The sequence below is a fragment of the Melospiza melodia genome, chromosome 6 (genome assembly GCF_035770615.1).
Source record: "Melospiza melodia melodia isolate bMelMel2 chromosome 6, bMelMel2.pri, whole genome shotgun sequence".
Lineage (NCBI taxonomy): Eukaryota > Metazoa > Chordata > Aves > Passeriformes > Passerellidae > Melospiza > Melospiza melodia.
Window position 1 is genome coordinate 47,025,575 of NC_086199.1, and position 16,053 is coordinate 47,041,627.

General features: G+C 38.5%; 1 protein-coding gene across 4 annotated transcripts in view; it reads right to left on the reverse strand.

The window, feature by feature from the left end:
* The window catches only part of ANO3 (anoctamin 3), a 108,046-nt gene that overhangs the window by 73,904 nt on the left and 18,089 nt on the right, over positions 1–16,053 (reverse strand). For 2 of the 4 annotated variants that reach the window (XM_063160527.1, XM_063160526.1), the window contains exon 1: positions 11,485–11,575. The exons of 1 other annotated variant lie outside the window; for it this stretch is intronic. In XM_063160527.1, the coding sequence (XP_063016597.1) occupies positions 11,485–11,530 (46 nt within the window). In that variant the 5' untranslated portion in view covers positions 11,531–11,575. Of the gene's footprint in view, positions 1–11,484; positions 11,576–12,916; positions 13,107–16,053 lie in introns of those variants that run through there. One more of the 4 variants, XM_063160528.1, reaches the window with a different exon arrangement.

Here is a 16,053-nt window from a genome sequence, read left to right on the forward strand (position 1 = left end):
ATAAATGCATTCAGATTGCTCTCATCTTTTACAAATGAAGCATGCTACTGAACCTATCAAGCACATTCAAAGTAAGAGTTCACTTCAGAGAAGAGACACTTCAGTAAGAGTTATGAAATACCAAGATGACCCTGATTAATTAAAATTCAGTTAAATCAATTAGATAATCTGAAAGAAAAGACAGGGAATTGTGTTTAACAGATGTTGTTAATCTCATACCAACTTATTAATTTACATTTGAAATTTGCAGCTTTCATTTTGGATTTGCAAATAGTTCTTACATGCTAAGAAGCTTATCTGACTTTTCTAGTTATGGCAGCAATTAAAAGACACTTTCTCTAGCACTGCAAAACTTGCCTCACTTTCTCAGAGCACAGTCCATAAAATTATTAACATTATAATAAATTCTGTGGAATTAAATACAAAGGAAACATATCCAACACAAAATCAGAGTCTAAGTTAAATCCACAAAAAGTTTTCCTGGAAGTGATTATTGACTTTTTTAAAATTACTTCTTCCATTTCAGAATTTGAAAACCATGTCTATATATGTTAATGCATACAAGGGGGAAAAAGCAAATACTTTCAGTTTTTAAGGATGTAAAATAAAAGTGAATATAATATTAAAAACAGCTGGCACTAAAGAGACTGCAAAAATTGTAATTTGCAATTAACTCATTTCATTTAACATGAAGACTCATATACCTATTAACTTTTTTCAAAATTTCCTGAAGCACAACTCAGAACAGTAAAACCTGACTAAAAAGCCCACCCTAAACACCAAGCAGAGTGTGTGGGCCTAGTGACCAACCTTTGAAAGGTTGCTTTAGGAAGGGTAAGGATTTATTCTCTTTGTTTTGCTACTAGTAGGACACATGACTTGATAATAGTGCTTTTATTGCTGGCAGCTTTTTAGGCCCAATTAATTTAGTGTGTTGGGTTAAAAGTAAATTAAAATAGCACAGCTCATCTACAGCAGGTGATCTGCCTTCTTTAAGTCATCTGTGCCTATAAGATCTTCTAATAATAGCCAGAATTCTAAATTAGCAGGCATTTGGTATTTGGAGCCTTGAGACCAAAGTTTGATGATGACCTGTCGCCTATTCAGTATTTACAAGTTTTTGCTTGTCAGAACAAACTGTAAACCTCTCCAGCGGCAAAACCATCCATGTTCACACCAACTGACAAAGCCATGCATACTTCTTTTGAACAGCTGCCTCCTCACTTTGCTGGTGAAACCAATAAAACAATTTCATTTAGAAATTCATGGCACTGGCTATTTGCTGTAATAACTGGCACTGCACTTCTCAACAGGTTGACTCCCAGTTGTGTCAGCAGTGAAACCCTTGCAGAAACAAAAGCTGATTCTTTCTTGAGCTACTTTGATATGTGTGAAGTTAGGAGGTCAAGGGAAGAGATTACTCCTCTCTAGTTGACTCTCCTGCAGCCACATCTCAAACAGCATCCAGCTTTGGGGTGCTCCTGGTAAATAACATGGAGAATATAAATTTTCAGTCCCCCTGAAGTTGCTGAACAGAGCTTCAAAATTTCTGCGCAAAAAAGATAAAAGGATGCAAAGGCACTTGCACAGGATGATAAATATAGCTGGAACCAGGGGAGAAGAAATAAAGAGAACTACAGGGGGGTTTGGGAAAAGTTACGTAACAAGGAGCAACAGCACATGCCCAAAGAAAAAGTTCAAGGAAAGGTTGCCTGTAATATCAAAGCATTCAGTGAATACAACCACCTTGAGAGGACCCTCCAGGGCCATATAAGGACCTCCAGTAGGAGGAAGATGCATGCAAATCAGTTCTAGGAAAGTGATGTTTATGTATTAGGTAGGAAGCACATTGTAATGAATGTGCATGATTATGATGGATAAATATCTAGTGGTGAAGTCTTGTCACACACATTGGATTGAAGGAGACAGCCTTCTAACATGTCCTGCACTGATAAAGAATGCCTGCTTCATAACACTTCCAAAGTTTATTTTCCAGCCCCTTCCAGTATCAGCTCTGTACAGGACACCTCAACATACCGAAGGCTGGGCAATGGAGGGTTACAAACATGGTTCAGAAGCCAGAGGGCATGGAACAGGAAAAGCAGCTGGTGCAGCAGCACTTTACCAGCAGAGTCTAACAAACAACTTATCTGCACATCCAGGCCACTCTGAACATAACTCCACCACCTTAAAATAGAAATTACAGAGGGAAAAGAGAGCAACTTAGATGCCTCTCCCTTTATTCAAAGTTACAGAACTCCTCTGTCTCCATTTTGGTCCTAAACCCCTGACATCATGGATTAGTTTTCCTGATAAAAGCAAAACAGCCAAAACCACATTAATACACATTTCTAGTGGAAACTGTATTCAATAATCACCTAACAATCAGTAAAAAATAATGACAATAGCAGCAAGAAAATTGTGTTGCCCCTCTCCCCTCCAGCCCTTCACCTCTGGAAAACAGTGTAATTCAAATGGAGAGAGAAAAAAAATAGAGGAAATTACCTTACTGAAAATAAAAGAGGCTAAAGTAAACTAAAAGTCCAACAAAATGTACTTCTCATGAAGGTATATGCTCAGAGGACATTCTTGAAGAAATCTATGAAATGTTCTGGACAAAGCTTCTGATTTAAATTCAGCTGTTATAATTTCTTTTTTAATATTAATGCTCACAGAATTAGTCTTCTAAACAAAAAATTTGAAAAGGAAATTTGAAAGTGTCAGAGCTTAGCACTGGTATAAATGCTTTTCAAAATTAAAGGGGTAGTTGTTTTGAAAGCATCTCTCTATTTTTTCCCTTGTTAAAGGGAAAAAATACTGAAAAACCAGTTTAATCCATTACTTGGTGCCTTGCTTTGCCTTCTTTCCATTCCAGGCTGCCAGAAATTTGAATTCCTTCTGCTTGGGCAGAAAAGACTGATAGCAAATACCTATGATGGCCACAGGTATGAAATTATAATGTCTAATAGACTATGCATGAACTGGATGATGGCACTAGTAGACCCCTAAGACAACACTCCAGAACCAACACGCCAAAACTGAACAAACAACTACAAGCGGCAACCAAGAGGGAAAATGCCCAGTCAAACTGACAAACAGATCACTGTCGCCATGACACTAAAAAATAATTTTTCTCTCTAAAGAAACTCCTTCCATTAAAGTACAAGCATTTATGAATGCATATTTCAAAATTTTTTTTTATGACTGAGCTTGAATACAAGTCAGTCTCAGGTTTATTTTGAGATTTCCTACAATATAAAGTAATAAAAAGTTGTAGATGCTCCCTTCCAACACTACAAAAGAATAGAAAGTTTTGTTTAGTCTCTACCAACACATTATATTTAATTCAAAGTAATATCCTAAAAGGTGTTTGCTGGGGTTCTGGTTGGTGTTGCTGCCAGGGTTGTTTGTCTTGTTACACATAAATATACAATAAAGAATTGTTATTCCTTTCCCCATACCTTTGCCTGAAAACCCTGTAATTTCAAAGTTATAATAGTTTGGAGGGAAGGTTTCCATTCCAAGGGAGTTCTCACCTTCCTTAGCAGACACCTGTCCTTTAAACCAGACAACAAAATAGCCCATAATGAAAAACAGACTTCTCCAAAAAAATAAAAAAAACCCCAAAAACAAACAACAACAAAACCCAAACATATAAACAAACAAAACCTAAAAAATGAAACAACCCTAATGCTTCAGGAAAACTAATTCATTAAAAGCACTAACTTCATTAGTTTAATGAACCAGAAAGATAAGAGAATACAAATATTACATAAGTTAGAGATCATCTAGATTATAAAGACATATTATTGATAAAGCTACTAAACAAATAGTAAGGAGTATGGAAATTTTTGAGCAAGAGTAATTCTGCTGAAGCAGACAGGCAGAGAATAGAATATGACATCTCAAACATATTTTAACTCCAGAGCTTGCCATCACCATAGGAGCTCTCTGGAGCATACGTGACTGGCTACAATTCTTGTGCAACTGTGATGTACTTAAAAATTTTTCAATGCAGATTTGAGCGAGCTCTGAATTCCTTCGCTTGTGCATCCTTCTTGTGCTGGGGTGCTGTGGAATTTGTAGGCAACGCCGACAAGGGAAGAGATGACAATCTTGACTCCATGTTTCAGAAGGCTGATTATTTTATGATATTATATTATATTAAAAGAAAATTATTTACTAAAAACTATACTAAAGAAAGAGAAAGGAGGCATCAGAAGCCTGGACAAGAATGAATAAAATCTTGTGACTGCTCACAGCCTCGACACAGCTGGCTGTCATGGGTCATCAAGTAAAAACAATTCACACGCTGGGTAAACAATTCTCCAAATCACATTCCGAAGTAGTAAAACATGGAGAAGCTGAAGCTTCCCAGCTTCTCAGGAGAAAAGATCCTAGTGAAAGGATTTTTCAGAAAATATGTGTGTGACAGGGTCCTACACAGGAATCCGGTAACAGCAACAGACAAGATGCAACAAACAAACACTTTGTCCTATGTTGTTACTAATCAAATCAATGAAAACCCTATGAACAGTGGCAATTTGTTGCTCAAAAGGGATTTCTGCAGATACTCTTCAAAGCACACTTCCTTCTCCTGAGTTGCTGATGGATTTTAACTCAGCAGGATTTCACAGTATCTTTTTTCCTACTCACAAGATCCTACCTTTAAGCAGAGCAAACAGTTACATAATAGTAAGGCTATTTGCCTGATGTATGAATATTAGACAGGACCCAAAGGGAAAATCTAATGTTTCTGTTTCTTCAAAACCTCACTTAAATACTCAAATATGCTGAGAATTAAACTGTGACCTCACCAGTCAGAAAAATGAACGATTCCTCCCTTAAGTAACTGCACCGGCTAAAAGCCCTCACGAGAATAATGATAATCAAAATTGAGGCAGACTCAGACTCTCTTTCTGAGAAAACAGTGATGAATTTGCATTCATTGTAGCTCAGAGTTGTTAAAACATATTGTTGTACACTGCAGTTTGGTTTTGAGTTCACCTGTCTCTAATAAATAATCTACTGTAACTTATCTGTAGAATATATAGAGCTGACCTAGCTCCAGAACAAGTCTGGTAAAGATTTGTAATCTGAGTAATATATATACATATATATGCATAATATATACAATGCTTTCCGCAAATGTGATTGCACGTTTGACTCAAGACAACACAAACACACTCTTCAGTTTAGACAGGCCAAAGCAGAAAACAAGTAATCTTCATGTTGCTCAGCAAACTTGTGAATTTAGCACATCCACTTTCTGCTATCATGCTATGTCTAAAATATGGATGGCTGGGGTTTTTTCCATTACTTTCCCAGTTACTGCTTAGCCATCTGCATTAGCTGTAATGCAAGGCTCTTGGTACTGTTAGCTAAGACAGTGTTTTAATTTCTCACAGTTACTGGAACTTCAAAATACCTCTGATCATAAAATATGCTGACTAGTCTTGATTTTGAAACAAAAACTGATATATTCAAAATGCTACTACAACAGAATACAAAGTGAAAGGGCTGTTTCATTTATACTCATTTAGAAGATTTCAAAAATGACCAAAAGCAGAATAAATAAAGCAAAATATGGAAGCAGATCAGGAACTTGCAACTTTGTGGTATACCCAGTGAAATATAACTGATGAGAGTTCTAAAGAAAATGAGTGGTGGCTAGGGTTGCTATTTTCACAGGTCCTTACTCAGGAAATTTTGAAAAGCTGTGGAATAGGTACAAGGTTTGTCCACAGATACAACTATATCAAGCTATACTTAAAGAGATTGTAGGAAGTTAATCTAACCACAGCAGCATCATCTTCTTTAGCTAGAGAGAGTTATGCAACATCCCAAAATTTTCTGATATCCTTTAGTTTCTCATTTCTAATATCCATTCCGTGAAAAAAAAGTTACTTTTTTCTACAGCACTCATACACCTGCATAATATAAGGTTTAATATCTCATGTTTAGTGATTGTTTTCAAAAACCTCTATATTTTTTCAAGTTACAAGCCACAACAGTATAATCTGGAATAAAAAGACATATTATGGGCCCTTCAAAGGTGTTTGAGTGAAAAAGATGGAGTGGATCCTAGGCTGAGTAGTTGTATCAGGCAAAAGAAGTAAGAGCAAATATAGCCTTATTAAACATTGGACCTTACTTTTCAGTGCCCTGAGAAAACATTTTAAGTAACACTGTTTAAATATAGTATTGTTTTAAGGGATTGTACTAATAGCTGCATTGCTCTCAGCTTTCAGAGTCAACATGAGTATGGCACTGAAATTTTCTCTGTGTGTTAGTGCTCCTTGGAATGAAAACTGAAGAGCTGAGGCCAAAAACTTGCTTCATTCACACTGACATGAAAACTTGGCCTTTCTGTTCTGAAGAACAGTGGCAAAGGGTAGCAGTCTATCATAACTTTTTGTGTGACAGAATTCCATCTTCTAGTAATTTCAGCAGTCTCTTCAAATTATTAAGTTCACTAGGTTTACTCATGCCACAGAAGCACCAAACATCCTTGGATAAGCCTCCATGGAATTCTTTATCACAAGGCCAAGTTCCTGAATACTGAAAATTCTGGTAATAATACAATATATAAAATGTAAAATTCTGGTAATAATATAATATATAAATGTAAAATTATAATATATAAAATATAAAATGTGATGTTTACAAATTCTCATTGAAATTCACAAGAAATGAAAGTCAGTTTCACATGCTGTTTTATAAAGAATGCAGATCACTAAGAGCTTAAAATCTGAGTAAAGGAACCATAAAGGAAAGCTTTACTCCACAACAACAGTGCTTCTCAAAGTAGCTCCAAGTGATTTAACAAAAAAGCCAATGAAGCAACAAGCCTCCCAGTGAAGGCAGAGCTATTCAAGATTCTCCATCCTCAATCCCTCTAAATCACACTACAACTTCAAGTGGCAATATATAAAATGAAACAAAATATTTGGTAGAGATAAGAATTGAAATGTGTCTAAATACACATCTTCTATGAAGATCCCTGATTTCTTCAGGAGTCTCAATTCAAGCTACTCCAAGCTAAATCCCTTGAGAGGCTAAATCAGTGCCCTCAAAGACTTAATGAGTATTGACATTGATTAACTTCTTCCTGCCTCACTGAACCAGGAAACATTGAACTCCTTGACCAGACACCTGAGAAGCCACCAGATTTCAATCTGCACTCCACGTTCTTAAATCTCATACACCAAGATGAAAGCAATTCCATTCTAAAGCACAAAACATCTTTTCTTCTTCCCAGCATTGAACTCCTTCATTAAAAAGCTTTGATAGAGGTATTAAAAAAACAACACTATTCAGTAAAAGCACCCAGCAAAGTATCCAGGAAAGTGTAGTCTGCGTATTTGGATAAAAGTCCTAGACATTTAAAATTTTAAGCATAGCAATTGCCTTGACCTACACCTTAAACACAGATTTATTCAAACTCTACCACCAGGTATCTGTTACAAGAGCCCACTGCAAATCATGTTGCCTTTCCTTCTGAAGAACTCAAGTTTTCAGTAGAGTCCCCTAATAAAACAAGCAATTGCTTGGTACCTGTCCCACACCTATTATGGAATCCACAAAAATCTGCCCTAAGGCTGCAGCATATTTTTATGTCCTGCATGTAAAAGATTATGACTCCTAACTAGCTAACTTTCCCTGGAATTATGAAACTACAAATTACAGTAGAGATTATCTTTGCTCTTGTCATCATTAACTGATTTCTCCTTTATGAATAACTATTAATTACTTACTAGTTTTAAACAAACCTGTATATAAAGAAGTATATACAGTAATGTACAGTATATATTACCTGTATATTAATCTTTAAGGAAGAACATTATTCTTTTGTAAAGGATGGTTGGGAAGAAACCAGTAAATAATAAGAATTTCTTTCCCTTTCCTCTGACATAATTCCTCAGAGGCCATAGGTTGCATCGCCTTTTGAAAAAGTAAGAAGTATCAAGGTCTATATCACTTATATGATTTTTATCTGAGAATATTACTGAGGAAAATAATTTCAGAAAAACCAGTTTCTGCCAAAGCAGAGGTTAAAAATAGCCAGAAAATACTATACAGATGGCTAAACAGATCTAACACACTGCTGTGTAGAGACACAGATTAGTCTACCTCTAGGACACTGCTCTTCTCCACAGACATTATCTTTGGATACAAGTAGAAGAACAAGAATTGCGGGGGTGAAGAAGAATGAGATTATTTTTTTCAACCCTTTCTGTGTCTTTTTATAACACTACACTGAGTTCTGCTGCAGGTTTTGAAACTGAGGGTTTCACTCTGCATACACAATTTGAACAAAGAGCAAGACAAAAAGATGGCAGCAGCCTCCTACTCTGAACACCTCCTCACTTTGTCAAGAAGGGAAAGCTAAATCAAAGAAAAGCAATACCTAAATTCTAAACAGTAACAAATCCTCAGGATGTAATTTCATTCTTTCTTTATTTTCTCCTTCCGGTTGAAGGCTCCTAGATACCCACGAGACTGGAGAACTTAATCTTTTTCCTCCAAACCTTGTAAAAACTTCTCAGCTAGAACAAAGTGCTCAGAGTAAGTAAAAGAAAAAAAAAAAATGCTCTCTACCACATTCTGTGTCCCATTTTAAAAGTTAGTTCGCTTTAGCAATTGAGTTTGAATATTATGTTACCTAGCAATAGATAAGTTCTGTTTCTGAAAAATTTAAAATGATATTCTATTTGTTTTCAGGATCTATGAGATTTGCTGATGTGTATTTTTCCTATATGACTGAGAATCCACATAAAAATTATGTCCTTTCAATGCCCCCCCCCCCAAAATGAAGCTTAGGCTTAATGCAAGTGAAGCATACAAGGCACAGCTGTGATGGGCATTTGGCCATTTCAGGAAGATTACCCCCGATTCTGTAAAGAAAGGGAATTTAAGGCACAATTTAGTGAGCACCTGGAAAACAAACAATGCATTTAGCCAAAATCTCAGCAACAATAAGCCAGAAATTACAGTAAGCAAAATATTAAATTTTAAATAAAGACTGATGTAAAATACTAAATGAAAAGGAAAAAGACAACGTTTTTTTGCTGCTGAGATCAGTGTCCATGAACTTCAGAGTACCAGATGCTCAGCTTCTTCTCAGTACCTCATGGTAAGATGATGAATTCTTGATTACCATTTATGTTTGCTTAGTTTTGTTATAGCCTTTTGCTCAAGTTTTCATGTTATCCTTCCCCATTCCTAAAAGCTTTAGGCTGAGAAAAGCAGGCTGAACTCAGGTACATTTTGTACAAAGCACACTGCATTTGAGAACTTTGGGAAAGCCACGGTCATGTTAGTCAATGCTGTACAGGTTACCCAGTTCCATAAAAGCATCATCTCATCTCCAAAGCCTGATGACTGGCAAGGTACCTCAATCAGGATTTTGGGGAAATAAGGAGATGAGAACAATAATCTTCTCAAAAAGTAACTGCCAAAACTCACTTAGTTTTTACAAAGTTTTTTGACTTGTGCAAACACAGAGTTTCATAAATCACAAGTCAAAGAACCTGAATATAGTTGAAGTTGACAGACATTGTTGAGAGAGAAATTGAACACAAAACAAGTTTCAAAGGATGGCTGTGCCAAATAAGACTGGATACTTTGAAGAAATTGAACTGAAAGATGAAAGATGCACTGTAGTGGGACCCACAAGGGGTAGTTTAGATAAGTGGCTTTAAGGCATCTACAGCATGAAGTGGCTAAAGCTGACAGGCCAAGAAACACTTAAAATGTCTTGTAATTAGGAAACAGTTGCACTTCTAATTGTGATGGTGTCAATTATAACAGCTGTATTCTCACCCTTCATGTGAGACTGAAAATGGAATAAACATTTTTTAAATGCCTCTCAGCTGCCCCATCTCTGGGTCAGAAAAGGGTATAATCTGACAAATGAAAGTTGGGTTTGGGGTTTTTTAAAGATTATTACAGAACAGCTGCATTTTTTCTGAAGAGCCTTGACAACGATTCTGGAGCTTGCTAATCATTGCTGTAATGTAAGAAATGCTGTCTTATGAAAAAGGACTAACACTGTTCCTTCAAGTCTTCTAATGCTTTTGTAAATGTTGACTTGACAGTTGAAAAAATACGTTTTTATACTAATTAATTACCTTTGAGCCTGACTAAACTAGAGTTTTTACAATCTGAGACAGCACCACTCATTACTGCACACACGACTGGCATTAAATGCAAAACCTCTACTGCAAGGAAGTAAATTTATTATGTGATTATCAGAATGGATAAAGCACTTTGAATTATTTATTTTCAACTAACCAGTCAAAGAGAAGAACTTGAATGAGGCAAAATCCAATAAGTGACCTCATAATTTATGTATAATGAATACCACTTCCTATCATAATTTACACCATACTGCACTATAAGAACAACAAAAAAAAAAGTCTGTCAATAACTGAAAGAGAACAAAGTGAGAGAAATCTTGGTTCATCTGATCCACAAAATATAGAAAAATATTGGTTCCGTGATAAAGAAATAAATTTTAGAAGTTCATTGAGAGAATTACCTTTTTTCTAACATGAACACAATACAGGTTTTATGGTGATGGTAATCAAAACTGGAAATTCACCTTTATATTTGCTGACCAGCAAAGAGCTTCTGTTTGGCAATTAAATCCCAGACAAAAAAAACAACTCAATACACAGACCGAACCTAAGCTGTATCTGCACCTAAAACACCAGATCCCTGCTCACAATTACAATTAATATTCTTCCTCTGCTTTTGTACTTGGGTAACAGGATGACACGAAGACTAAAACCTAAAAACAAACCTACTAACAACCGCAGTGAACTCTGGAGGCTGAACGACCTGTCCGTATCACGCATGTAGGCATCTTTAGACTCACCTGTACGGTGAGAACCAAAGCAGCACCGCCCTTCGCGAAGGAACGCTTGGGCGGGGCCGGGCCGGGCCCTTCGGCCCCCAGCCCCAGGGCGCGGACAGCTCCGGGCTCGGCCCCGCCGCAGCCGCATTGACGCCCAGCAAAGCATCCGAGAGCACCGGTGCGCCTCCAGAGCAGGAGCAGGCACGGCCGCATGCCGACACCCCGGGCAGGGAGCGGGCACGGCCGCATGCCGGCATCCCGGGCAGGGAGCGGGAACGGCCGCATGCCGGCACCCCGGGCAGGCAGCGGGCACACACACAGAACGCGCCGGCACCCGCGGGCGATCCCGCACGGCCACCGCGGCCAGACCTGCGCGTCCCCCCTCAGGCTGCCCTTTCTGAAGATGCCCTCCCCTGAGGCTGACATCCTTCAGACTGCCCGCCCTGAGGCTGCCCCCACTGAGGCTAGCATCCCTCAGGCTGCCCCCTCTGTGGCTGGCATCACTCAGATTGCCCCCCCTGAGGCTGACATCCCTGAGGCTGCCCTCCCCGCGTCCCCGCTCCCGCAGGGCAGGCAGGTGCGGTGGCCTCCCGATGGGTGCGCTCGGCAGGGCTCGTACTGACCTTTCTGCTGCCGAAAGGACTGGATGGAGCCCGAGTGGTGAACCATGCTGGCGGAGCGCAGCCTCCCAGCTGCCAGCCCGCCGGCTGCGGCGGCGGGGGGCGGGCACCCAGCGGCGCGGCCCGGCCCGGCGCGCAGCGGAGGCCGGGGGAACGAAGGGCCCGGGGAATGGCGGCGGCAGCGGCCGCGGGGGAGGCGGTCACGCCGGGCCCGGGGGGCGAGGGGCGGGCGCGGAGCCGGGGCTGCGCCTCCGCCCGCAGCGCGGGCCGGGAATGGTGCCAGCGGGAATCGGTGGGAAAGGCTGTGCGCACCCCGCTGAGGAGGAGCGCTGGCCGCAGCCCCGTTATCCCTATTGCCTGGCTGTGCCCTCGGTCTCCCTTTTTAGAAAACATCAGGTGTTCCTATTGAGGTGAAGGGCAGCGAAGTAAAAATTGCATCGGCTTTACGCGGTAACGGCTGCGTTTGAATCTCAACGTTGTGAGTTAAGTTGGTGTTGCATCGCTTCCATCCCCGTCCTCACACTGCGTCCCTAAGTTGCATCACAGCTTTTTTTATTTCTATGTATTTTATAAAACTTAGAGTCTCAACCTTACTGCAGATAATTTTTTACAAGATACTAAATAACAAACTCAAGCCTGATGTGGCCCATTTCTATCCTATTTGTATCATAATCTCTCCTTTCTTTACAGTGTGCCAGTAGCTCATTCTAGACAACAGAAGATTCAAACTAAAAAGGGTTTTATTTCTTTCCTTGTTGCTCTCTGGTCACATTATTCTCTCTGGATTCTGAATAAATTTTATGATAGTATCCTTCAATCCCTGTAGAATGCTTTGGATTTCTTTTCAATTTTTTTTTTCTACCACAATATTCTGGAGGGTTTGGTCCTCCTAAATTAATTCAGACAAATATTGTAGCCTGCATCTAGGAGTATCTATATCCTCTTCTCCATTTAGGGGTACAAATATCATTTACTCATTAGAAGTCAATTCAATCACCTAACTAGCACAGGTTACTACAGTATTCCTTCAAAGTCTGTGGCTCCATTTGTGTCCTGTCAGATTTCCTCTGACAGTAACGGCAGAACTTCCCCATAGCTGACTGGGGCTTGTCATGTACAATGTGCCAAAAACATTACATAAATGCTACCCCATACTACAGTCTGTACTATAAATTGTACTACTTTGTCTATATGGGTGTAGTTAAGCAAACAAGACGGATACACACTTTTTTGTGTGTGTGTAAGAATGTTTTTCCACTATGAAAACATATTAAACAACCATATATAAACCAATACATCCATGCATGTAGAAAGGCAGACAAAAATTGCATCCTAACTGGTGAGGTATTCCCCAGCACTTTTTTTAGAGTACAACAGATATTGCTCTTACATAACATGCAGCTGACACATCCATAAGGGGAAAAAATAAACTTACCTCCTCAGGATAGCTGACCACATTTCAGGCTGCTCTGCGCCATTTGCAGAAGGTTTGTTGTTAGTTTAAGAAAAGATGCAGAAGCTATAGTGCTATAGTATGGATCTTACTCATTTATTGGTCTCCAGTGGCAGTCTGCGCAGTGAAGGTAACAGATGAGGCATTCCTCTGCACTCATGAAATTTTAGAAAAGCTCCTCAGAACAGCTTTTTCCTGCTGAGATACAGCACTATAAATGTTGCATGGCAGAGTAAGTCAGCCAGCTGACTTGCTGATCAACAAGTTCTGGCAAACTAAAAGCTAGCTAAAAAAAAGAGGTAGAATAAAATCTTTGTTGTTTACTTTCAAGCTTCAACGTAGACATCAGAGTGGACTCATGGAGATTAAAACCAAATCTGTTCCCTGAAGGTCAGCCAGAAAAAACAAAAAGAGAGTGTAATAAAACCTATAAACTTAATAAAGATGTGCAACCTGTAACAAGCAAAGGTAGTTCTTGCACTGTAAGGGTCTAAACCTTTGCCAGGTTCTAGGACAGATCTATTCTTTGGGAAACCTTGGCTGACACCTTTTGACTTGCCTACAAAGTAGAAGAGTGTGCATTGTGCTCCTTCTCTTAGCAGCACAAAATAAAAGAGGGCCATTGCTGGCTCTCCAATGATAGTAATTATAAATTGCAGAGGGGAAGGAGAGGGGCTCACAAGTAAAATTAAAGAAGAAAGAGATTATCATACTCAGTCTTGGAAAAGAGGCTGTCAGCTGCCTGGTACTCAGTGCCATCCTTCTAATTTCTGGTCCACAATCCTCCACAAGGACTTACAGAACTCCTGAATCCAAGCAGATTTCACTGACTCTAGTAGATTTCAAGTAGATTTCACTGACATAATACAAAAAATGATGGGAAGAAGAAGCCAGGGTAAGGCAGTGCTCAGAAATCCTGTACTGGATTAAATGCTGAGACTAGAAAATTATAAATTACATACATTATAAAGCTCTATTTCTAACAGTAGGTGGTATGTATGCATCAAACTACAGATAAGGCATTTGAAGCTAAGGTCTGCAAAAGAGAAGAAAAACTACCTCTACAAAGGTAATTAATTTTTAAATTAAATCCTTCACAGTGTCAACTGACTTAACTTAATAATTGTAAAATATGATCATATGAGAATCTTGAAATATAGTTCTTTGGTAAGTAAGGAGAGTTTGAAGATCATTTTAGGGTGCAGATAACAGAACAATTAAGAATTGATGGCTAAGATATGTAAGAAATGCATACATCCTTAGGCTTCATATGCATTGGCTACATTGGCTTTGAAGGCCATTGAAATAAAAATCCACCCTCATAAGCACTGTCTAATAAAATATTTTGTTCTATTGTGCTATGTCTTACATTTATCTCTTAGTAAGCTTTAATAAATCATTTCTAAAACCAATGAAAGATGGAGAGATCAGGATCAAACAGAACTAGATTAAAATCTTCTACCTTGACAATCAACAGAACCAAAATCACGACTTAAAAGCTTAAGGTTGATCACATTGAATTTTTTAACTAAGTTTTAGGTTTTTAGTTTTGACAGTGAGATTAATTCTCTGTGATAGACATAATTTTTCATGAGATATTTCCTTATATCTTCTGACAAAGACTAAGATTTGTTCTTGCTTCATCATAATACATCTAGCCTTATGAAAATCTGTATTATTTGAGATCTGCAAAACTTTGAAATTATGAGAACAGGAGGACTGAGTTGTTTTGCCACAAGAACAGGCTATGAGAAAGAGATGCTTTAAATGAATTTTTGTACTTTCACAGTGCTTTTCAGAAAGTCAGAGGAAACAGAACCCTAAATTAAAGCCTAATTCACCTGTGTTGTGTCTTATGCCAAATATTTCCTTAAATAATACAGCCACCTCAAAAGTTGACTATAGCCATTGTTAAGTATTGCCCAGAAAGAAAATGGAACTTACTCCAAAGAAACTCAGGAGGTTCAGCAAGTGCAAAATCCTGCCCCTGAGAAATCCCCATACATAATTCATGCTGAGCAGCAGATCTAGCAGAAAGGACCTGAACTTTATGGGAAGCACTACCTTGAACACCAGCCAGCTGTGCACTTACATCATAAATAAAGAAACCTTAGGAGAAATGGAGCCAGGAGATGAAATTGGCATTAATCCCCTTTACTTGACCTGACTGTAGCTGTACCTGCAATTTTGTGTCTAGCTTTCCCACTTGAAGCCCACTCTATTCAGGAAAGGTGTTAAAAAATTGGAAAAGATCCATAAAATGCTACTCCAGAAGGTCAGGGATCTACAGTAAATTAACTGTGAGAAGTTGAATAAACTAGGCTAATTTAATATGAAAAATAAACTAAGGAGTTTCAGGAGCCTACCACTACTGGGAAACACTTGCAAAGGTTACAGTAATAAACCCTTTATAGTCCTAAATGATCTGCTTGGTGACAAAAGCCACACATCATGGCATGGGAGGCTCAGACTGAGCCCTACTAATGAGTTTTTAGCATTGGTGATACATCATCAGAGCTTGTAACCCAAAAAGAGGTGAAATACCTGTCCTTGATGGTTTTCAAATTATGCCTTGACAAAGCTGTGTCTGACCCAGTCTGGTGATGGCAATGGTAAAGCTGCAGAACAGGAGGCTGGATCTGCAAGGGCTATAATAAAGGATGTAATAAAAATAAAATTCAAGGGAGTTGGAGCCAGATCAATTCAAAACAGGAAGTAGACACACAATTTCAAATTGTAATTAAAATAAATCCAAAAGGGGTTTTTTTCGTATCGACAGTGAAAGATTTTGTTGACTATATGCTTATGCAGTTTTCAAAGGACAAAATAGGAAGATGATATTAAATGTCCTTTCTCAAACATATTAATTTCTAAAATTCTTGTGGAGTACAGTTTCTTATAAATTTGCAGGAAAGGTTTTGAGACAGGGTGATTCTTTAGCGTAAAATGTTTGAATAAGAGCATTAAATATTTACAGCAGCACCCAAATTTACTTATTTTGCTATCAATTTTTATCTAATACATTTAAATAGTATGAAAAATCAGTGTTTACAGAATTGTTGAGTCCACCTCTCAAGAAGAGCAGTTCCATACTACTTAATGTTCTGCAATGCAAAAAT